Consider the following 24,263-nt stretch of genomic DNA (forward strand, 5'->3'; position numbering starts at 1 on the left):
TAAACATCTTAAGAGTCTGTGTTTTAACTTTGTTGTTGACTGTCGCTCTCTTAGTGCCTCCGGTCACAAGCCTGAAGGATGCTCATCCTGCTTTGGGTAACGACGAGGTGCCTCTTATTACCTGCACGGCTGCTGGTTCCAAACCTCCTGCAGAGGTGAGGTGGCTCACTGGTACTCTGGGAGAGAAAGTGAGGCCGTCAACCAACTCCAGCCTTCATGCTAATGGTACGACTACCACAGTCAGCTGGCTGTTTGGAGCGCATAAAGAGAACTCAACGATCGTTCAGTCCAGTGTGTCATCACCAGTCCTGCTCTAGAGAGAGAAGAAACCCTGACCTCCACCATACATATCCACTCTGTAGCAGGCTGTGCACAATACTACCAGGCCGACACAGCCGCTTTCATTTTGTTTATGTGGGTTTTCTTTATTTCCTGTTCTTATTTGAACTAGATCATTGAGCTGAAACAAACCCTCCCTTAAAGCCTCAGGACCCTTGGAACACAAGGATAATATAAGACATGACATAATAAAACAGAACAATAAATCTAAAACTCTGAAATACACAAAATACAAAACTAATCAACTCCAGATCATGAACACTTGCAAACATTGTTAATGATTTTACACCGACTAATTTGTCATTATTAAAAACAAGTTACTGTATAGACATTTGAAAAAAAAAATGTGTGTTGTCCCAAATAAGTGCTTTATAATGAAATCAACTGGTTGGGACGGCCTCACTACGGGAATACTAAAACATGTAGCCTAACTGTATAGTTTAATACAAAAACAACAGATACAGATGCAAATAGCCCAGAGAGAATATAATGCAGTAAGAGGTCACTAAAATACTTACTAAAGGAAATGTAGCTCTTTGGATAGTGAACATCTCTTCTATGTAACAACAGCACTTTCAAAGTCAGTCACAAGAGCTCTAAAAGACCTTTGTTTTATTCACAGTATTTGTAGATCATGTAGAAAAGTTTTTCTGTGAATGTATTGAATGTATGGTTCTTCCTGGGATTTTAGCAGCTTCTGCACTCTGAATTGTTTTTTATTATTAAGTGCAATAAAAATCATTTGTATTGATCTAAATGTAATTCATATGTATGAACTGATCACTGAAAAAAGCTACATCAAATGTTTAGTAACAGTAATTGAATATATTGATTACTTCATTGGTATAGCTCTAAGAAACAACATCATGGTATGGGATTACATTCAAAAATAAGTTTGAGATAAGTCATAGATATTTTATTTGTGTGAGCTTTATTATCGGACTAAGGTTTGAATCACATTGTGAACTGATATTTTATGTGAAACAAAAACTCATATTTTCTATTCAATTTAAGAGCAAATGTTTTGCTTTATTAAGCCATGAAGACACAGGCTACAGGGATCTTGGCTTCTTTCTTGTGTGCATTTAATATGCCTACTGAGTAGCAATTAAACCCTTTGTTTTTATAAAGAATTATATCGTAAATGTTAGGCTGGTTATTATAGCGATACTCACATCAAACAGTGATATTAAGTCATTCACTTGTTTTTAATCAACAACCCAAAAAAGGGACTGAAAGATGACTAGGATACTGTAAATTCCGAGTCCTCGTAAACGCATCCAATGAAAGTGTTTTCGTCTCCACCGTCTGTTTCGTCTCGGAGCAGAGGAAAGATGCCGGTGTAAAGAAGCTGCGCACATGGATGGATGGATATGAATAATTTGGACGTAAACTATGGATAGGCCTGTGTTTGGGTTTCAGGAGCACCACTATGCTTTTACTGGTGTTAACGTTGATGGTTCCCACAGTCACAAACGGTATGTTGGCTCAGTCCTTCTGAAAAAATAGCCTCCATATTTTCTAGGCCATTTCATGGTAAGTAGATAAATTATTAGGCCACTAACAGAAATGTATACAGAACTGAATTATTAAAAACCTCGAAAGAGTTGACTGTGTGTTAAACCTTTTCTTTAAAAAGAGATCTTGGAAAACATATTTCCGGTAGGGTACGTTATTTACGTTCAGCATCATCCTTCAACCTTTCAGACGGCAAATTATACATTCAGATACAAGACTAGCCTATAAAACAAAGACTTGTATCTGAAACCGGGGTGAAGATAGTTTCATATTTAACATTCGCCTGTTTTCACGTCGATTACCTTCAATAGCTCTGAGTCAAAGCATCGATTTCTCAGTTTGGGGATATGTTGGAGAGCAGATTAAGACAGACGTTTCACAGTTTTGATAAACTTCTAATAACCAAAAATGACGATGCAGCTGGGAGCGCAAAGAACTGAATGTCTGTCCAACGCGCTGGTGACTGTAGGCGGAGTTAGGGACCGTCGGAAAAGTGCAATATGGTTCGTTTCAATATTCAATAACTTATTTGTTTTTCAACATAGACATCTCAATCCACTGCTATTATAGAAGGTGACAGCCCTTAACATTTCACACCAATGAATACAAAATAAAAATTAAAAATAACTCTGTAAATCATCATTATCAATGACATATTGCCTTAAATAAGCACATTTCAAGGTTATAATCTCAATAGCTTTCTCATTGTTTATTTTATTGACATCAAATCACCTCTCGTGTCCCAAACATCCTCTCACAACTTTCACAGCTCTTAGTTTGTGAAGAAGACTATTAACAAATGCCTTAATACCATTATCAAGGGCCTGTCGCTTTAAATGTGCAATTTTCAATGTTGGAATGGAAAATTAAAATGCACCATCAATATTCAATTAATGTGTACTGGTTCCCTGTTGATACACACCCCTTGAAGAAATGTTGTGTCTGTCTGTGTGACCTAGATGATTGTACCCCAGGCTATGAGACTATGAGTGCTCTGTTGGATTGAGATCTTGTGACTGACAGTAACAGTATGTGGTTTATGGATTCATACTTAAAGGGATACTTCACCCATTAGCATTAATCTTTGTATCATTAGAAACCTGGTAGTATTTTTGAATGGTTGTGCATCCCGCCCTCATTTTTCCTTGAGATGGGAAATCTTTGTATTTCTAAGTCTGAAAAGGAGCTTCCAGTGATGCAAAATGACGTTTTTTGCATCACAAGACCGGCCTGTCGGCAGCAACCGTCTCGCGGCTATATTGCTGGACGCCGCCGGCCGAGAGCAGCCGAGACATAAGGCCTGCCTGTCGGCGGCGGTGAGGACGAGGAGCTGGGGCCGGCTCAGGCTGGGGTGGACTGGTAGTGTCGGTGCTCTCACTGTTTGTCTATGGACACAGACATAGAGTCTGTTTTCTGACAGGAATTTACAAGATCAATTCTGGAAGAAATCTCTGAATCAGTTGAGGAAACGGTCTTATGAAGTAAATATGTCTGTAAATGTTTTTATTTATATATTTCTACTGCTATACTGTATATTTTGGAGAAACTGTAACGATAGAATTTCCCTCTGGGATTAATAAAGTATTTCTGATTCTGAACTAGAGGACCTTAGTGGGAGTGGCCTGTGGTGCTGTGCATTCTGGGATTTGGTGTCTTTCATCCACATAAGCCAAAAAGACACTTTCTGTCTTTTCTCGGCCAAGAAGGCACCAACTTCAAAATGTATTTCACATTTCTACATATATGACCCGATGTCAATACAGAGTCATGTTTCAACGGGTGAAGTATCCCTTTAACAACTAAGTGGCTAAATTTGAGCCTTAAATGACATAGATACAGCTTTTTACCACATCTCATATCTCATCTTGAGATTGCATGCACATGCCTCCTCAACAAGTTGCCAGGTTTTCATTGTACCTCTATCGTTGTGTACACTTCGTCTGAGTGAGCCTAATTCAGACTCTTCACAATCAGAATCTGGTGCAGTCACCAAACTTTTGTGTTGGGTCGAAAAGTACAGAGCTAATGTTTGTTTTTTTCTACAATATGTAGCAATGCATTATCTCTGGAGCATTATCTCTATACTTAAAAATAAATTAAATAAAACATATTTTCTTAATACTTATTTCTGCATTATTTATTTAAAGTTAATGATTGATAATATTGTAATTCTCTGAAAAATATACTTTTACTTTTTGTATTGGTTCAATTGACAAACTTATAACCAATAATGCATCTAAGGAAAAAAGTAATGCAACTAAACATTGGTAAAGCTCTGAGAACTACTGGATGAAAGTAGATACAAGATTGAAAAGATAAGGGTTTTTTTGAAAGTGGGTTAAGGTGGTTTGAAACATTTAAGGTCTTTATTTAAGGAGAAACCAACAGCTGTGAAAGTTGTGAGAGGATGTTTGGGACACATGAGAGGTGATTTGATGTCAATAAAATAAAAAATGAGAAAGCTATTGAGATTATAACCTTGAAATGTGCTTATTTAAGGCAATATGTCATTGATAATGATGATTTACAGAGTTATTTTTATTTTGTATTCATTGGTGTGAAATGTTAAGGGCTGTCACCTATAATAGCAGTGGATTGAGATGTCTATGTTGAAAAACAAAGAAGTTACTGAATATTGAAATGAACCATATTGCACTTTTCCGACGGCCCCCAACTCCGCCTACAGTCATATGTTCGACAGATATTCAGTTCTTTGCGCTCCTAGCTGCATCGTCATCTTTGGTTATTTGAAGTTTATCAAAACTGTGAAACGTCTGTCTTAATCTGCTCTCCAACATACCCCAAACTGTGAGAAATCGATGCTTTGACTCAGAGCTATTGAAGGTAATCGACGTGAAAACAGGCGAATGTCAAATATGAAACTATCTTCACCTGGTCGATCGCTCTGTGACAGAAGAGAAGTCTGTTAACAGATTCTTCACATTCATTCACTAACGTATTAACAACGTTTCAACTGTCACATCATAAATATGTTGGTGAAAATGTCTCCAAACGAAGGAACACTACACCAAATCCTCTAACTGAAAAATAAATGTCAAAATAAAAAGTTCTCTATCTCGATATAACACCTCGTCTCGCCCCACTCATCATTATTTACACTCACAAATACAAAAGGTTTTAATATCATCCAGGTGACTTTACATGTGTTATTCTAAATCAGCTGATAACTCAAAGTTTATGTAAACGTCTGTAACCGCTCCATTACAGCTATGAACACTGTTAGAAACTATTACAAATAAATATTCTTTAAAAATAAAGATCCCTCTCAGGTGTGGTAGAACTGAGCCTGCAAGAAATCAGCAGAAAGAGAAAACCCTCCGGACCACGGCACGAGAGTGAACAAAAAGGAGTAAACCAAAAACTGTTGAGTTGCTAAGTCACACAGTTTATTACTTGCAGCAAGGAGAGAAGTTCAACGATGCATACAGGATACACAAAGTAAGTTCTCTGCCCGCTCTTGGGGCGTACAATCTTTATATTCTTGAACATACAGTGCGTTCTAAGTTCACAGAGTAGGAACAGAGAAAAGGATGTAGTTTTATCTATGCCAGCACCTTGTGGCCTGTGGTACCAATATGTGGAACTTGTCCTTGAGTGACTGAAGAAGTATTCCTTATAGAGGAGCTGTTGTTGAATCTGTGTGTGTAAGATAAGAAAATCTGAGGTGAGGTGAGTATCAGGTAATGTTCGTGTGCTGCAGTGGTCATATAAGGTCATGTTGCATGTATATGTGAGGCTATGTCTAATGCATTGGATCAGTTAATAAGCAAACATAAAAGTATAAAGAATATAAGATTCCACATTCCCCCCTTTTGTTCTTTAGAACAAACTACAATAAAACAAAATAAAACATAAAACATCCTTCACACATCACTCATCAAAGGGGAAGAAGCTGGTATCGGGGTAGCCTTCATTTTCATCATCAGTGCCATCACCTTTAATCGCTAGCAGCGGGAAATTTTGCACAGCATCTTCAGGATGTGGGGGTGAAATAGCACGGTCAATCAAGCGAGTCATAAGAGCTCTAATACATGGGATACAGCAACAACCACAGAGAATGAGAATCGCAGCCATGACTGAGTTTTCAGCCATTTCTTCACTGAGGGAGTGGTTACAGATTTAGTTTTAGCTTCTTTCAGCTGATACCATAACCAAGGTGCTAGCACAATGCTAGCAAAAATTAGGAGGACGCATGTCGTGCCTCGGAGGCCACACAGGCCTTTATGATTTCTAAAAGGATGCCATGGTCTGGGCCTGTCTCTCTTCTGACCGCGTGGCTGCCTCTCAGTCAATGGCAGGAGGGTTGGAGTTGGAGCCATGTTGCCTGCTGTAGGAGCAGAGCACGTCGTACACTCCTGTCGACTAATTCCTCAACGCTCTAATGCTGTCTTGTCAGCCGTTGCAGCAGGTGGTGTTACCTTCTTACAGTGGGATGCGTGGATCCAGGTGGGTCGACCTTCGACCTTTACTGCGGTGTTTGTGACGAGTAGAACCTGACAAGGTTTGGTCCACCGGGGCTGCAGTGCAGTCTTCCTTTGGTGGATCTTTATAGCCACGTAGTCACCTGGTTGCAGTGAATGTCCTGGCTCGTTCAGGGGTTGTGGTTGTCCTTCACGAACCTGTTTGTGAATGGATGAGAAGACATAGTGCAACGCTTTGCAATAGTTTAGTACACTATCATGTCTCAGGGCCATTTCTTGAGGCACTATCATAGTGCCCAGAGATCCTGGGGTGCTCATGGCACGTCCTGTAATCACCTCATATGGAGATAAATGATTACGTCTGCTAGTAGTAGCTCTGATACTCATCAGAGCCAGAGGAAGAGCCTCCGGCCAGCTAAGTTGTGTCTGTGCACATATTTTAGCTAGTTTAAGTTTCAGAGTCTGGTTCAACCTTTCAACTTTCCCTGCACTTTGTGGGTGGTAAGGTGTGTGCAGGTGGTGTTTGATTCCTAGTGCTGTAACAACATCTTGCACTATTTGTCCAGTAAAGTGAGTCCCTCTGTCACTATTAATGGATACTGGGATGCCAAACCTTGGAATGAACTCTTTGAGTAAGGCTTTTGATACTGCTGTTGTGTCTGCTTTTGCAGTAGGAAAAGCTTCGGGCCATCCTGAGAATGTGTCCACCATGACCAGGACGTATTGAAACCGTCCGTGTTTTGGCATTTGGATAAAATCAATCTGTAAATTTGAAAATGGTCCTGGTGGAGCAGGATGAGCACCTTGTTTCACTTTTGTTGTCTTTCCAACGTTGTGTTGTTGGCAAATGGCACATCTTTGTACAAAATCAGCACATGCCTGGGATACATTATTTGCATACCATACACGTCTAATTATGGCTTCCATCCCCCCTTTGTTCACGTGAGCCACACCGTGAACAGTCTGTAAGAGGTAGGGGAGGAGCGACTGAGGGCAACACGGGCGCCCATCGACAGAGTAATATACATTATTTATATATAAGAACACAGTTTGTCTGCCAGTGAGATCGTTCCAAGGGTTCGGCAGCTAACTGTAAGGCAGCTACGTCATGGACGGAGGGATCTGGGCTGGGAGAAACCAGTGTTGAGGTCGCCAACACAGGAGCAAGGGCTCCTGACACAGCAGCGGCTTTTGCTGCAGTATCAGCTCTTGCGTTACCGAGGCTCACAGGGTCTTTGGAAGATGTATGGGCGTCACATTTGAGAATAGCAACTGTAGAAGGAAGAAGGAGAGCTTTTAGGAGAGCCTCTACTAGGGAAGCATTTTTAATAGGGGTGCCTGCAGATGTTAAGAAATCGCGATGTCTCCAGATTCCACCAAAATCAAGGCAGACACCTAGAGCATACCGAGAGTCAGTGTAGATGTTAACAGATTTATTCTTTGCATAGGTACATGCCTGAGTGAGAGCCACTAGCTCCGCCTGTTGAGCAGAGAAGTGGTCTGGAAGTTTACCTGAAAGAAGGGTGTCAGTGGGAGAAACTACAGCCCAACCTGAATCAAGGGTGCCCTGCAGGTTTCTTGAAGAGCTGCCGTCAGTGAACAGGGTAAGGTCAGGGTTAGACAAAGGGGTGTCAAAAAGATCTTCACGAATGGTGTAGGTCATTGTTACCGTCGCCTGGCAGTCATGGGGCTCACCGTCAGCAGCAGTAGGAAGGAGAGAAGAGGGATCGAGAGTTGGAGATCTGTGAATAGTAAGATTGGGCATAGACAGCAGCAACAATTCATAATGACTCTGTCTGGCTGCGGAAAGGTGTTGTGTGCTGGCTCTGGTAAGCAGAGCACTCACTGCATGAGGAACATAAAGTTCACATTGAGAGTCCAGCACCAGATCAGACACGGTTCTTACCATGAAAGCAGCAGCCGCCACAGCTCGGAGACACGGGGGCAAACCCAGCTCAGTGTTGTCAAGGCGAGTGGAATAGTAACCTACTGGGCGTTTGTTAGAGCCATGTTGTTGAGTGAGAACACCAGAGGCAAACCCATTGCGTTCGTGAACGTACAACTGGAAAGGTTTGCTGTAATCAGGGAGACCCAGCGCCGGGGCCTGTGAAAGTGCTTGTTTTAAGTCAGTGAACGCTGTCTCTGCATCCTCCGTCCATTGGAGGTGCTCAGGAGCTGCCTGCAGGAGCATGTCTTGAAGGGGCCTGGCTCGAGGGGCAAAATCCATGATCCATGGTCTGGAGTACCCGAGGATGCCTAGGAACGACTTCAGCTGCTTCTTGGTGTGGGGTTTTGGAATGTTCAAAACAGCAGAAACACGTTTACTACTGATATGGCGGGTGTTACCTTTGAGAACATGGCCCAGGTAGGTCACTTCTTGTAGCACCAGCTGGGCTTTCGTGGCGCTGGCCTTGTGTCCCTTCTCAGCCAATGACAACAAGAGAGCTCTTGTGTCCGTTTCGCATGCCTCTTTGGTGGGGCTGGCTACCAACAGGTCGTCCACGTACTGGATCAAGGCACTGCCTCCAGGGAGTTGAACGTCAGCTAGATCTGTAAGAAGGGCTCGGGCAAAAAGAGTGGGGCTGTGAATAAAACCTTGTGGGAGGCGAGTCCACGTGTACTGATGCCCACCGTAGGTGAAAGCAAACAGGTACTGGGACTCTGGGGAGACAGGGATGCTGAAAAAAGCAGAACAGAGGTCAACAACAGAGTACCACTGAGTAGAGGGAGGAATAGAGGTTAGGATGGTGGTGGGGCTGGGTACTACAGGAGTCATGGGAGCCACATAGTCATTGATCAGGCGGAGATCTTGAACAAACCGCCAATCAGGGGAGTTAGGTTTCTTAACAGGTAAAATAGGGGTGTTACAGGGGCTCTGACACGGCACCAAAATTCCTTGGTTTAAAAGGGTAGTGATGACAGGCTTAATGCCTTCCAGAGAGGCCTGTGAGAGGGGGTACTGTTGTTTTCTGGGAGCAGGACCTAGTTTTACAGGAATTGACACAGGAGGGTGAGACAACATTAGGCCACACTCATTAGAGTACTGAGACCACAATGTGTCTGGGACTCCCGCTGTGGCAGGGGACTGAGGAGGAACAGAAACTGAGAACAGAGAAAGAGGGTGAGACATGTCAGTGGTCTTAAAAGGTGAAATGGTGCATACAGGATCTTCGTCATCAGCTAACCATGAGTCATCTACTGTCACTGTCCATGCCACGCCCTCATAGTGGGAGTACACCATTCCTTGGTACAAATGTGAGATGGTTGGAGTCAGAGTCTGTAAGGTCTTTGCTATGGGACCTAAGTCTTTAGGCTCGTAACCTTCACAGGTGTAGAGAGTCAGGTGTGGGGCGGAGTCAGGTTGCTGGAACAAGCTGGAGGCTACTGGGCCCAATTGATGTGTCAATAGGGCACCCCCCTGCTTACACAGCAAAATGGTGCACGCAAACGCACTACAGGCCTGTCCTAAAAAGGGAGAAAAGTGATGGAAATACTCAAGGTCTCATCCTGTAGGGTCAACGTGCAAAGTCCAGTGCATGCGGTATGGAGGGATACAAGCTGAGGAAACATCAGGGAGGTCTGGGCTGTCTGAGAGAAACTCCTGCAATAGATCAAAGGTAAAAGGCACCATGCTTCCTATAATAATATCTGACTGAAAGTCATTATACATTAGGCTGTAGAAAAGTCCAGGCTGGCTAACTGTCAAGGACATCTGGGAAGTTGGAGGGAGCTGTAATTCAACAAAATTAGCATGGCATACCAAAGTGGCTTTTAACTTACCTAATAAATCTCTTCCCATTAAACTTACTGGTGAGTTGTCGCCCATAAGTAGAAAAGAGTGCTCCAGAGTTTGGCCCTGAAAGGACACTGCAGCAGGTTTTGAGACATAATTTTGTTGCGTAATTCCAGCCACTCCTATGGTACTTAGGGTTTCTGTGGTGGGTACAACCTTAGCAGCAGCTGCATCAGAGGGAGTTAGGGTAGAAACAGTAGCCCCAGTGTCAACTAGCATCTCAGTTGAGGTCCTGTTTATTTCCATCACTGCCTTCGGATCTGGAGAAACAGAAAGAGGAACTAATAAAAGGGAAATTGGTGTTTGTGTAAGTGTGGGTGGCTTACTTCCCTGTGAGCCTAGGTGTGGAGCCTCGCTGGCCTATTGTGGGTGCAGGAATGGTCCACCAGGGGGACCTATTTGCTGCCTATTCATGCCTCTGCCACCGCCCCCTCCTCTAGGAGGAGTCCAGTTACTTCTGTAGGCGGGTTTGTTTAAACCTGGGGTTCCTCCTTTCTCTTGTGCAGTCCTGACAGTTTGCCCCAATCTGGGTTAGTTTTAAACACATCCTGTAACTCCTTTATTATCTCTTCCAACATCACTTTGCCTTTTTCTACTGCCTGGTCTTTTGCGTCTGGATCCAGAGCCTCGTGGAGAGCTTTCCACCGGTCTTCTAGTTTAGGCCAACGAGCCATACAAAAACAGAACCAGTCAGTCTGACAGGGCTGGAAACATCCAGACAGTCTTTTTAAGTATGTTATAGTCTGGGTCACGTCTTTTTCAGGATTTGGGGTGTCGTCGGTCAGTTGTTTTAGTTCCATTTTAGTCCATGGGCGGTACGCAGTTAAAGGCTCTCCATTGCTATTTGTCCCTGGGAATATTCTTAAAGGAGCTTCTAGCAAGCTTGTACCTCCCTGTCCTGATCCGTTAGCTCCTTTCTGATCCTGCTTCTTTTTCTCTTGCTCTTTTTTAATAATTTTTTTTTTTTTGCTGTTTAACTCTTTCAGACTTTCTGGGCTGGTCTTCCTCTGATTCGCCTGAACTGCCCTCACTACTATCTGTTTTCATTTGGAGTTCATCTCCCCCTCCTTCTGCTTGCTCACGCTGCTGCTGCTGTGCAGCTGCAGCCTGTCTGCTTCTGCCTCCTCTGAGTGCGGGTGCTCGTTGTGTAAACAAAAACAGCTCATCATCAGAGCTATAGTCAGGGGGAGAGTCTCCCTCTGTTAACAGGCTGGGGTATATTTTAACAGCTGTGTCCTTTTTACCGAATGGGTTATTTGGAGATCAAGCTGAAACTTTGGCTTTATTTTTCTTTAGGGGTTTGCTCGGCTCTCCTGGTTGATTAACTGAATGTAACATTAATCTAAGCTTCTCATTAGCTTTCCCTTCCTGCTGTGCCTTTTCTGACATTTCAGCCGCTGTTTTCAGCGCTGTTTTCTCCCTACTTACTGCTGCTTTTTTTTTTTTTTTTCAACATGTCCCTTCACGAGCCCCCAATGGAGGTCTTCACTCTTTTTCGGTCCTATTTTGCTTTTACCATCTTTTCTTTTCTTTTTTTTTTTTTTTTTTTTAACCATTTTTCTTTCAACATTTTATCCACTATTGCGCATTTCTTTGGGTCGCAAGTGCCCAGTACAGGCCATTTTTTTTTTGTTTCCTTGTTCCAACGTTTGAATATTTTGAACCAATTTATGTCAGGGTACCCTGTTTTCATTTGCATTAAGATTGATCTGTCTGGTGTATTACTTTCGCCATTAGGCTTTAGTTTACTTGTTGATTTTCCCATTGTCCTTTTTATTTATCTATTTTATTTTAACACATTTAGTATTTTCTTTAGCATTCAACACATGTACATTATTTAGCATACCTTTTTTACTTTTACCTTTATTTTGCACTTCTGTGCTTAATTTTCTGTCTTCACTGTACTCCCTCAGACGTCTCTGAGGTTTCCCATGAAACCCAGAATCCTAATTAATTTCTGTCTTCACTGTACTCCCTCAGACGCCTCTGAGGTTTCCCATGAAACCCAGAAATTTTAGTTCAATAAATTCGTTCCCACTATTTTACTCGAAAATTTAGGTACTAGATTTTATAACTTTTCTTTTTTTTTACCTTTATCTAAACTACTTTTACATTTCTTTTAATACTCCGTCACAGTCGTTCAATGGTCAGAGAGAATCTCGCACAGTTCTGGTTCTTTTACCCAAACATAAATTCAACAGGGATTCCGTTACCGTACCAGAAGTCTCCTTCTCACAACTCTATCCTCTCCACCCCTAAACTGTCAAACTTTAGAAAAGGTGTTTGACTTACCTATTCCTCAGTTGATTTGGGTGGAGAAGTTGTTTTGGAGGAAACTACCCGGCCGATGTCAGGAATCCCATCCTCGTCGCCATGTAATTGTGGTAGAACTGAGCCTGCAAGAAATCAGCAGAAAGAGAAAACCCTCCGGACCACGGCACGAGAGTGAACAAAAAGGAGTAAACCAAAAACTGTTGAGTTGCTAAGTCACACAGTTTATTACTTGCAGCAAGGAGAGAAGTTCAACGATGCATACAGGATACACAAAGTAAGTTCTCTGCCCGCTCTTGGGGCGTACAATCTTTATATTCTTGAACGTACAGTGCGTTCTAAGTTCACAGAGTAGGAACAGAGAAAAGGATGTAGTTTTATCTATGCCAGCACCTTGTGGCCTGTGGTACCAATATGTGGAACTTGTCCTTGAGTGACTGAAGAAGTATTCCTTATAGAGGAGCTGTTGTTGAATCTGTGTGTGTAAGATAAGAAAATCTGAGGTGAGGTGAGTATCGGGTAATGTTCGTGTGCTGCAGTGGTCATATAAGGTCATGTTGCATGTATATGTGAGGCTATGTCTAATGCATTGGATCAGTTAATAAGCAAACATAAAAGTATAAAGAATATAAGATTCCACACAGGTAACACGGTTAATAATGACTCATCAGGTGTTTAAAGTCAGTTTCCTCTGATGTCTCGTTTGAGCAGTTTGACAGAAGAGACTGAACAGACACTCACATACATGGTTAATTTTATACCGTTATGTCGATCTCTGTTCAGAAATGTCATATTTTAAATGTTTACATCACTGCTCATCAGATTTAGGCTCATACTTTCTGTTTTAAAGTACGGTTTTCATTTTTTAAGACTTTAAATCGGTAAAGACCCCAACTAGTCCATTAACCGCCATTCATTCAGATGGAATGATTTCACCCAGAAAGGGGCGGGGCCGGCATCGTTTGGGCAAAGTACCCGGATGGGTTGCTCTCATGAGTAAGGTTTTTAGGCTACGTTGTAATTTTCTCATATGGACACAAAGGGAATGCAAGTTTTTTTTTCGTTTTTTTTTCTTTAAGTAGACCTATTTGTATTCCAGTGAACGTTATCTTGTGCATCTTTACAGCTCTGGAGGTTATTGGAGGAAGAACGACAACGGTGCAGGGAGGAGCAGCTGTCCTCCCCTGTAAACTCATTGATACCACAGAGACCCTCACACAGATTTCATGGCAGAGAGTGACCAGAGGAAAACCTTGGACGGAAAATTTCTATACAATCTCGTCTCATTATGGACCGAACTATATCAATGGCCGTGATGATCGGTTTAGGTTCATTGGGAGTTTAACAGACAAAGAGGGTACTCTCCAGTTATCGAATGTCAAACTGATGGATGAAGGCACCTACACATGTATGTTCACTTTGTTCCCCAGCGGGATCCACGAGACAGCGATACCTCTTAAAGTTCATGGTATGATACATTCAAAATGCTACTCATGTTGTGTTTGTATGTGTGAGTTATAAACATCTTAAGAGTCTGTGTTTTAACTTTGTTGTTGACTGTCGCTCTCTTAGTGCCTCCGGTCACAAGCCTGAAGGATGCTCATCCTGCTTTGGGTAACGACGAGGTGCCTCTTATTACCTGCACGGCTGCTGGTTCCAAACCTCCTGCAGAGGTGAGGTGGCTCACTGGTACTCTGGGAGAGAAAGTGAGGCCGTCAACCAACTCCAGCCTTCATGCTAATGGTACGACTACCACAGTCAGCTGGCTGTTTGGAGCGCCTACCAGAGAACTCGACGATCGTTCAGTCCAGTGTGTCATCACCAGTCCTGCTCTAGAGAGAGAAGAAACCCTGACCTCCACCATACATATCCACTGTGGGTATACAAACACTGTCCTACATCAGTTGTTTTATCTGTGGTTAATGAACTGTGTTTTTCAGACCATTTTTGAAGCTTCTGTGAGTGAATGGACACTGGTCATGTTTTATTCCTCCTCATCATCCTCTTCTTTTTTTGGTTCTCATCGTTGTATAAGACAAGCCTTCACCACTGACCAATGGCTTAGCTAACTTTTTGTTTTTGTTTTTCAAATAGCCTGACATGTGATGCTCATAAGATTCACTTCTTTAAATTTTGCAGGATGGTCTTTTATTGAGCTGGTCTTTTTTATTCTATAAAGAGAGATTTTTACTAAAAAAAAAAGGGAACATGCCATGTTAATATTCCTGCTTCTTTAGGATTATTTTAAAAGTTGTGGATTTCATTTTCCAGTGGGATTGTGACATTTACTCTGCCACTATTCCCTCTCCCTCTGTTCATTGTTGTTTCTCTAATGGGCCTTGAAAAAAGCACATTCATCACAATCAAGTAAAAGTGCATGGCCATGCCAGAAAGGCAGTGTATCAGAAGCATGATTAGGCTAGTTAGCTCTAAAGCCAGCCAGCTGTACAGTAGCACAATCTTTTAGTATTGCAGCAGCAGATCATGTTGCTTCAACATTGGACCCCTGCCTTTTATTCCCTGCGGTTGAGCAAGACGCTATTTTTTCTTTTTTTTCCATAAAGTTGTTTCTTTGGTTTTGCACAACTGCAGGGTTGATTTTATTTTTTTTCACAAAAGTGAATCTTTGATGTGGATATATTTCATATCATTCACTAAATCTCTCTCTGCCCCTGCTAAATTTCAATGATATGAAAATAATTCAATTGCAGCACTTTTCTTCTTCCTTTCATGAATGGGACCCTTTTTTGTTTTTTTTTACTTTTTTTGCTCAGGATTTTGATTTGAGTTATTTTACACAACTAACATGCACTTCCTTTGTTTAAATTGTGCACCTTCACTTTTTACAATACATTGTCTGTAAGCGAACTTCAACAAGTCTGTGAAATGTGCAGGCAGGCCATCCCATATTTTCACTCAGACACGCCTCTGATAACGGTGTATATGTTTTTCCACATACTCACATCAATCAGCTGCAATAATAAAAGTTGATTTGCTTTAACTTGCTCTTAACTGGGAAACGATGACATCAGGGCACATTTGAGGAACACATAAACATAAACAAATACGTTTTTTGGGAGTTGTATCCTGATCATTTTGGGTCTTTTAGCCGCTCTTTTTAAAGTGTCTTGGTGCTATACAAATAAAGATTGATTTTACTAAATTAAACTCATATGTATTGAGTTTATATTAAATCATGGGAGTCCTCTCCTGGTCTTTGGAAACAGTAATAAAGGTTGCAGATACATTAGGAGGGTCACCCACTTACCCACTTGTTGTTGCTTTTGGCTATTAACTGCATCACGGGAGCCTGAATCAGCTGACCTAAGACATCATTTCATAACCAAAGCATATAAGTCACAGACAGCCAGTCTCATATCATGTGAACGTATCATCAGGCCTGTTTCTTAATCCATTGGCCAGATTGAGGGGATTTATTTTCACAGTGGGCTTCTCTCCAGAAATGTTTAGAAATCAAGTACGATGAAATTTATTTTTAATTTATTTTGATGAAATCTGTCATATCATGCAGGAACAGTTACGTCTCTTGTTTCTGATGGAATTCCCCCAGAAGCCCTCATGTGACACATACTGAAATGCTCCACCTAACTAATAACAAAAAGTCACAGCATTATCTGCAGGTTCTGGTTACACTTTCATTTATCTGTTTTCAGGCTTTATTTAACATTCCAGTGGGAATGTTGGACCTTAAGTTCTCATAGTCCTGACAAACAACAGCCTCTATCTGAACAACAGCATTTTTTTTACTTACTGCTGATAAAGAGTGTGGTGTCCTGCTCTCACAAGTTTTAATTATGGAGGCCATTCTGAGTTTAAATGTGTATATATAATTGACTTTTTAGAGAGAATAATAACACACCTCATTCTGTCTTCCTGTTTGTCGCAGCTCCTCCTCTGGAAGTGAATATTACTGAAAGGTCGGCACACTCCTTTGAATGTCTCACAGAGGCATATCCAGCTGCGAGCTTTACTTGGACAAGGTACAGACGTTTAAATAATCAGATTCCAGAGCAAAACATTTTTAAAATAACATTATTATTTCTGTTTTTTAACCTTGGAAGCATTTCAGACGCTTACAGAATTTGTTTAACAGTGAATCACTCGTGCTCAGTACCCAAATCAATTGGAGTGGTTTGTATTGTTTCTTTGTGGAGCATAAATAAGACTGTAGTGGCTATTTGTCCAAAAAACAAAAAAAATCTAAATAAACTAATATCAAACATAATCAAATGACCACTGATGCACCATGGGAATGTGATGTACGCAGGTAAAAGAAATCCAATGTCCATGCAAGAGATCTGCAGTTTATTTGGTTCAAAAGAAAACAAACAAAAGAACAAAGATAATCATGTCTCCTGCTGCCTCTCATAGGCCCACCCAGGTGCATGCTGGTCCTTTACCTGCCTCTTACTTAAATAACCTCTAGTGCCCACAGTGTTACCCAAATACCTAACAAAAATGCTAATGCAAAACTAAATTTACTAAACAAACAACTAGCAAAAAGAAAATATTACCCAAAATCTATTAACGTGTAGAATAATTAAATAAACAACAACACCCAAATATTAATAAACTAAATACCAAAACTAATTCTAACAACAATTAAGTAGCTCCAACAAAGACCAAAAATGTGTTTTAATGGAGTTGAAAGTAAATTTGAAGAAAAAAGAAAACGTATTAATTGATAATCAACACTGAGAATTAGAGGCAGCAAACTAAGTGTCTACTTAACCAACACTGTAACAACACAGAGAACTGTAGAGAAAAATAAGATAGAACTTTATCAGAACCAGATAGAGACAGGGACTCAAAAGCAGACTCACACGTGGCTGAGTTCAGGAACAGGCAGAGTTTAATTACAGTCCAGGTCAGTACACAGGAAGGCAAATCTTCAAGGCAAACAAATCCAAAGGGAGCAGGCAAAAGGCAAAACGGTAAGACAGGCACGGTCAAAAATCACTATAAGTCTACAAGGAAAAATCTTGGAACAAGGTGACACACAGGAACACACTACAAACTGGCAACATGAGGGGGGAAACACGGGGATGTATACACACAGACAATCAGGGCAGGAAAACATGAGGAGCAGGATCTGAAAGACAGAGGCAAGGGTAAGTACAAAATAAAACAGGAACAGACAAAAATACTAAATAAATGAGTAAAAAACAAAACATGACACTAGGTAACTTTATGGATCCTGTCAAACTTAAGAATTCATATAATTCCATAAAATGAATTAGCCTGGAACCAATCAGTTGATTTTGCAGGTCTGAAGTTGTTTAAAGGTCCCATATTCTTCTTTTTCTGGTTTTATATGCTCTTTAGTGTGTTTTCATGTCCTGTGCATGTTTAGGCACATCTCCTACGTCCTCCTGTTAGCTGTAGCATTAGCCGCATGTAACGCTTGGTTCTAGCCCCCCTCGATAAAAATTTGTCAGTGCGGCGCTCATGTTGAAATTTCCGAGAAGCGTGCTGAGCAACTGACCAATAACGACAGAGCGGATCTGCAGACCAATCAGAGCAGACTTGGCCCACGTGGGGTCTAACAGTGGGGGCACAGCAGAGCGTAGCTGACGGACTCAGAGCGTAGAGGGAGCAAGGAGGAGCAGTACATGAAAACAGACACTTTTTTTAGAACTTTATCTATTGTGAACATACAAAAGTAGGAACATAGATTAAATATATACGAACCCCAAAAAGGACATAATATGACCTCTTTAAGAGATTTATGCAGAAAAAAATATCAATCTGTTCTATTTTTATAGCAGTTTTTTGGAAGTGGACATTTTTGTCCTTAGTGACTTAAGAGGGTCGTGAATTAATCTGATGCCTGAGGGTTAAGGGAGCTATCATCAAGTTCATATGACACTTTCATGATTCAGAAGGTTCTTCATCAGTAACAGCCATTGTTTGCTCTTAATGAAAAGTCTCATCAGTGTCCGTATGGAAGGGATCAAATGCATCTACTGGAGCATGTAAAGCGTTTGTTGAGTTTGCATAGTGGTGAGCTCCCAGCCAACTGTAACCAGGCACCATGTCTCCTAGCAACCAAAGGTCATTGGTCCTCCTTCATAAGGTTTTAATGACACAGTGCAGATGTTGCAAACAAAAAAAGATGCACACGTTAAATATGATGCGAAGCAACGACTGCAACCACGCCTTTACTGTTGAACATTAAGAACGCTCCAATGATCCCTTAAACTGTGTCAAAGTCTATTCATGCTGTTTATTTCAGTGTAAAAAACAGACCAAGACTGTTAAAGCCCACTGACAGCAGAGGAGCAAGGTGTTTCTATATATAACTGAGGACATGATGATGGGATTGTTTGATGTATGGTTTGTTGAGGGAACTGTCAATAGTAATAGTGAAAAGTGATTGCTCCAATAATAATTAAATAAAATGTCTAATTTAAGAAATGTCAAAGGAAAAGTTCCTTGTAATTTAAAGAAGTGTTATAGTCATAATGATGCAGAAAGAAATGTGAATTTATTGGTATCTAAAGCTCAGTCTAAAAGGCACATACTGTGCAAAATACACTCACCCAAATTAGTCCATCTTCTCTTTCTTCTGCCTGCTCCACTTTCAGAAAACGTGTGCTCAAACAGGCCGTTTGGAGATTTTCCCTTTGTGACATCACAGAAGGAAATAACTCTTCCAAATGGGTGGGTGACACTCCCACAGTCCGCCTTCTCAGCCTAAGTAGTTGGGCATGGTGCAAGAATCGGGCGGCAGTAGCTCAGTCTGTAGGGACTTGGGCTTCCTGACCACTGCCGAGGTGCCCTTGAGCAAGGCACCGAACCCCAAAACTGCTCTGGAGCACTCGCTGTGAGACCTCTCTATTAATGCATGTCCACAGGATCCTGTTTGTGCATGTGTGTGTAGCATGTTCATTAAACAGAGTGTAAAAACTGAATTTCCCCTCGCGGGATTAATAAAGGATAAATTATAAATTAAGAAGGCCCAAGCTCTTCTAGAGGGACGGGTGGAAAAACACCGCTCATTTACATATTTAAAGGTACAGACACAGAAACAACCTGTTCTGAGCAGGGCTGAACTAGAGGGGTTTATAAAATACAGGATCAGAGTAAACTAAACTAAACTGAAAACAACAACTTTGGGATATTGTTCAGATTAAACAGACGATATCTTTGGTTATCAGGTGAGACAGACTAAGAAACCCCCCCACCCAACAAGACGGGAATACAATGTGCAATAATTAACTAACCGCTGCTAACTGTTCAATATTACTTGTGCAATAACTTTGTAATTCACTGCTTTATAATTGTTTATTTCTTTACTCAGTCACTGCACAATAACAACTCTATATACTCTTTCACTGCACTATAACTTCACTTATCTGCACTATATCTCTATATATATATATTTGTTTAACTAATCAGTCACTGCACAATAATAACTGTATATATTCTTTCAGTCACCACAACTGTCTATTTATTTATTATTATTATTATTATTATTCATTCACTGAACTGCAATTGGCCACTCTGGCCACTTTTCACAAACATATTTGTCTTCATATAACCACAAATATATTTTTGTTTTTGTAAACACTGCTGTATAGGATTTCTGCTAACAAAGTTTAGTTGTGTCCTTGTATACAATGATAATAAAGATTCTATCTTTCTATATTTTTAGAAAGGATTACAGAATTTGTATTTGATTTCATGTCTTTGTAAAACTTTCGACAGATGGTGACCCTTTTTTGTTTTTGGGGCTGGAAGTCTTTGTTAAGCTCAGCATTGTTCTAACTTTCAGATCTGAGCAGTCGTGGCCTCAGTCCGGGGTCCGAGTTGACGGTTCAACGCTGCAGTTTCTGAGCATCACCTCCGAGCTGAACGGCCTCTACCAGTGCGAGGCGTCGAACCTTTACGGGAGTAAACGTGCTTACCTCCGTGTGCATTTCACCTCAGGTGAGATCCCTTTTGACTCGCCTCCAGTTATTTAAGCAGCCAAATGAGTTTATTATAGCACGTTGTTCCCATGGAATCCTTAAGGACATGGTGAGAGTTGAAATGTTGGATATACTTGATTAGGATTCCTCTGAGACTCCTCCATGCTGAGAATATTGAGATTTTTAAACGCAGTCTTAAAACTCATTTATTCAGTCTGGCTTTTATATAGTGCTTTATATTAATTCAAATCTTAACATTATTGTTTTGTCTTTTTTTTATCCTACTACAATTTTAAATATTCCTCTCCTATGTATTAATTTTAATATCTTGCTTTTATGTATATTTTTTTAATTCTTATGGGTGTGCATTCTCTCAATTATTTTATAAACTACTTTTTTGTCAATACCTTTTCTGCACTCTTGTAAAGCACTTTGAACTGCAATTTAATTTGTCTGAAAGGTGCTATATAAATAAAGTTTGATTGATGTGTGTAGATATTTCAGCTGTGTCCAACTGTAAGAAGACGGTCCAGGACCAGCTCAGGCTACCCACATGGCACAGGAATGCCTTTAAAGTTGCTTTAGCCTCCCTCTCTGAGCCTCCCTCTCTGCACTTTCAGAAACAAACCACAAAAGTTTCAAGTTCTCAGACTCTAAAACTGCAGCTACTTAAAACCTAAAGCAGGACCAGTCTTTTGAAATATTGTATATCCTCGTCATAGTCATTTTTATTTTTTTAGTTTCAGGACTGGCCAGAAAAGAGAGGATAAAAAACATTTAGCAGGGTTTTAGTTGCATTGCATTATTTTTTTAACCCGAAAATGCTTTAAACACCGACAGTGAACACCAGCTCATGTTTGCAAAACAATTGACCTATTATGGTCTGTCGACCACAGCTGTTCTCTCTCAGTTTTGCAGCAGCTGTGTGATTCAAAATATAACTGTTACTGTAGATCTGTTGTCTTTTAGGGCATCTGTACTGAAGATACTGTCGAACCTGAAACCAACAGGGATCGTTATCATTTAAAAATACTTTGTTAAAGTATCAGAGTGATAAAAACGCTGACATCCTTAGCCACAATAAAGATAACTTGTTATGTTTAGTATGTTATTCACAGAATTCTATTTAATCGTTAACCATTAGCAGCTGATTAAATGCCTGGCTGGATGGCAGCTGTCAGCAAATTGTTAACTTAACTGAGCTGTGTAGTTTGTTTGTTTTTCCGCCTGAAGCTCCCAGTGTTACCTGATCTGTCTGGATCTGATCTTACTGCTGAAGGAAAAGGAGCTGAGACGTTTAATAAGCTTCAAAGTGTGATTCACTGCAGGCCAGTTGTACTAATTCAGATTCAAACAACTTTATTAATCCCAGAAGGGCAATTCAGTTTTACAGCCTACTGAGTCTTGTAAAGAAAAAACAAAGACGATAAACAAAATGAGAAGCCAGAGCTAGCAAATCTAGAAATTCCAGATATGTATCTAATAAACAGATACATTCTACAATTCAGTTAGCAGACGCTTTTATCCAAAGCGACGTACATCAGAGAGTAAGAACAACACAAGCAAGGATCTAGAAAAAAGGGAACAATGTCAGTAAGAGCAAACGATCAGCTTTAAGTCTGATTGGACACACAGGTGCTGACAGGAAGTGACCAGAGGCAAAGCACAACATTGAGGGCAGTTCTTGAGAGCTCTAATCAGTATAGAAACCAACTTATAAGTCGTCGTTATCAAACAGAAACCATCGTCATTACCATCATCATCATCAATAATATGGAGACCATCATCATTAAGTTAGTAGGTATTCATGAAAGAGCTGGGTCTTTAGCTTTTTCTTAAAGGTGCAGAGGGACTCTGCAGATCCAATGGAGTTTGGAAGTTCATTCCACCACCGGGGGGCGACAGAGGAGAAGAGTCTAGTCAGCGTCTTAGGACCCTGTTGTGAAGGTTGGATCAGACGCCTTTCATTGGCAGAGCGTAGTGGGGGGGTGTAGACCTGGATCAGAGAGTTAAAGTAAGGAGGAGACGTTTGTTTGTCGCTGTTTTGTAAGCGAGCAGCAGAGTTTTAAATTTGATGCGAGCAGTAACTGGGAACCAGTGTAAGGAGATGAACAGCTCTTTTACATAAATGAATGGACCTCACAGGTCACCTAAGGGTGCAGTAACAGTCCATTCAGTATTGGGCTGCATTGGATTAAACAAACTGGTCGTGCAAATCTGTACTTCCTGTTACTTCTTCATGTTCTCCTCTGTCCTGTCTCTCTACAGGATCCAGCGCTGCCAGTTGGACCCTCTTTGTTCTTCTGCTCGTCCTCGTTGTTGCTGCTGTCTTCTGTTGCTTTTATAAACGTATGGAAATTGCAAGGTACAACATATGAAAGTATCTCAAACACTACAGTGAACTATTCAATTTTACTATTAAATATAAAAGCTTATACGGTTACATACTGTGACTACTAACTTTTAGTTTTTTTTTTTATTACCTTGTAGATTCATACTACGGGAAGAAGGCGGCACACGAGGCAAGATGCAAAAGGTTCCAACGACTTCCAGCTCACCTGACGGCCATGACAGAGTAGAAGAAGAGGGAGGGGAAACAGAGGTAAGATATTTGTTACATGGTATGTATTCCAACGTAGTGACTTAACAACCTAAGAACTCCCAATGGGTTTTCTTTTTCAAGTTATTCCAAGATTTATATAAAAAAAAAATAAATACTATTTGCAGACTGAGTGGAAATAAATCAAGTTTTAATGAAATGTTTTTGCCTTCTCTTCCTCAGGGACCACTTTGAAATCAGCAACAAAAGAGGATCACAGCTGGACTGCAGGTGATTTGCAGACTTCCAACACTTTTCATTCCTGACGCAGCCGGCTAGTGAAAATAGGCAGCATTCCTGGTGCTTTACATTTTGTTGATGTCATTGGGTTTTAAAAATACCCAATTTCTCAATTCAGATACATTTATTATTATTTACTTACTTACTTATTATAGTATTTAAAGTTATTGTTGTCAAATATTACAACTTAACAGCTAGTAGCATTATCAAAAAAAATAATGTCAAAAATAAACCTGAAGGTTAAGAGCTTTTCTGAAGAGTCACCAAAATATGAAAGTCAGCTACAATGTTGATGTAGAACTAACAAGGCAAAATTGGAAAAAAGAAAGGAAACCGTTTAACTGTCACCAGAAATGCAAAGCAGTTTTTAAACATGGAGGACTGTGGCTTTAACCGTCAGCCTGCCTTAACTGCCATCAGGTACTCTGTTTTCCCACCAACAGTATAAACTGCTGGTCACAGCAAATGAGTATGAAGCATGTGTACATGCACACAGAACAGAACAGGTTTTGTTTTTGTGTCTTTTTGCCAATCTAAGTAGTGCCTATAAACGAGGTGATCCTTACAGGAAAAGTTGAAGCACTAACAAGCCTTACCCAGCATTTTGTAGTCAGGCTATCAGTCTGCTGCTGTGACTTTTCATAGAGTTAAACAACTGAAATACAAATTCAAGCAGCTAAATGATGTTGTTTACAGGTCATTAGCACTTCAGTTACAAAGCTGCTAAGAGGAGCTTTCATTTTGTGTTCAATTTGACTACTATCCCCTGGTGGCTAAAATGGGAACAGATTTGTGTGAGATGTTTTTTATCTTTCCATGGCTATTTAAGATTGTAACTGTGATAACAAAATGCAGTTATTCATTATGTTATGTTATGTTATGTTATCATCAATGTATGCAATTGCTTAGGAAGGTCAACCAGAATTTGATGTTACATGTTATGGTATAGGACTCTGAAAACTCTGAAAACATCACAGACAGTGGGACTCGGGTGTTACACCCACTGTAGACAGTCATGACTCACAGAGTTATTTTCAGAGGATATACTTGATTTATATATTTAAGTGAAGAATGTTTTTTTAGTAACATGGTGCTAAACAGTAGAGTGTTCTTTTAGACTGATAGCT

General features: G+C 40.6%; 1 protein-coding gene across 1 annotated transcript; it reads left to right on the forward strand.

Moving 5' to 3' along the window:
• The first annotated feature begins 362 nt into the window (after nucleotides 1-362).
• On the forward strand, nucleotides 363-23,242 carry LOC132986824 (nectin-4-like). Its single transcript, XM_061053474.1, has 8 exons — nucleotides 363-1,817; nucleotides 13,490-13,831; nucleotides 13,936-14,238; nucleotides 16,271-16,364; nucleotides 20,162-20,316; nucleotides 22,566-22,662; nucleotides 22,788-22,899; nucleotides 23,080-23,242. The coding sequence occupies exons 1-8, from the start codon at nucleotides 1,772-1,774 to the stop codon at nucleotides 23,089-23,091; spliced, it is 1,161 nt and encodes a 386-aa protein (XP_060909457.1). The 5' UTR covers nucleotides 363-1,771; the 3' UTR covers nucleotides 23,092-23,242.
• Nucleotides 23,243-24,263: the final 1,021 nt, after the last annotated feature.

Source organism: Labrus mixtus, chromosome 13 (genome assembly GCF_963584025.1).
Source record: "Labrus mixtus chromosome 13, fLabMix1.1, whole genome shotgun sequence".
NCBI classification, from domain to species: Eukaryota; Metazoa; Chordata; class Actinopteri; order Labriformes; family Labridae; genus Labrus; species Labrus mixtus.

Excerpts from the sequence above, each read along its gene's own strand:
- LOC132986824 (XM_061053474.1), top strand. The coding sequence starts at position 1,772 with ATGCTTTTACTGGTGTTAACGTTGATGGTTCCCACAGTCACAAACG. Across the intron at positions 1,818-13,489 it reads GGTTCCCACAGTCACAAACG|CTCTGGAGGTTATTGGAGGA; the intron begins GTATGTTGGCTC and ends GCATCTTTACAG. Across the intron at positions 16,365-20,161 it reads GCGAGCTTTACTTGGACAAG|ATCTGAGCAGTCGTGGCCTC; the intron begins GTACAGACGTTT and ends TCTAACTTTCAG.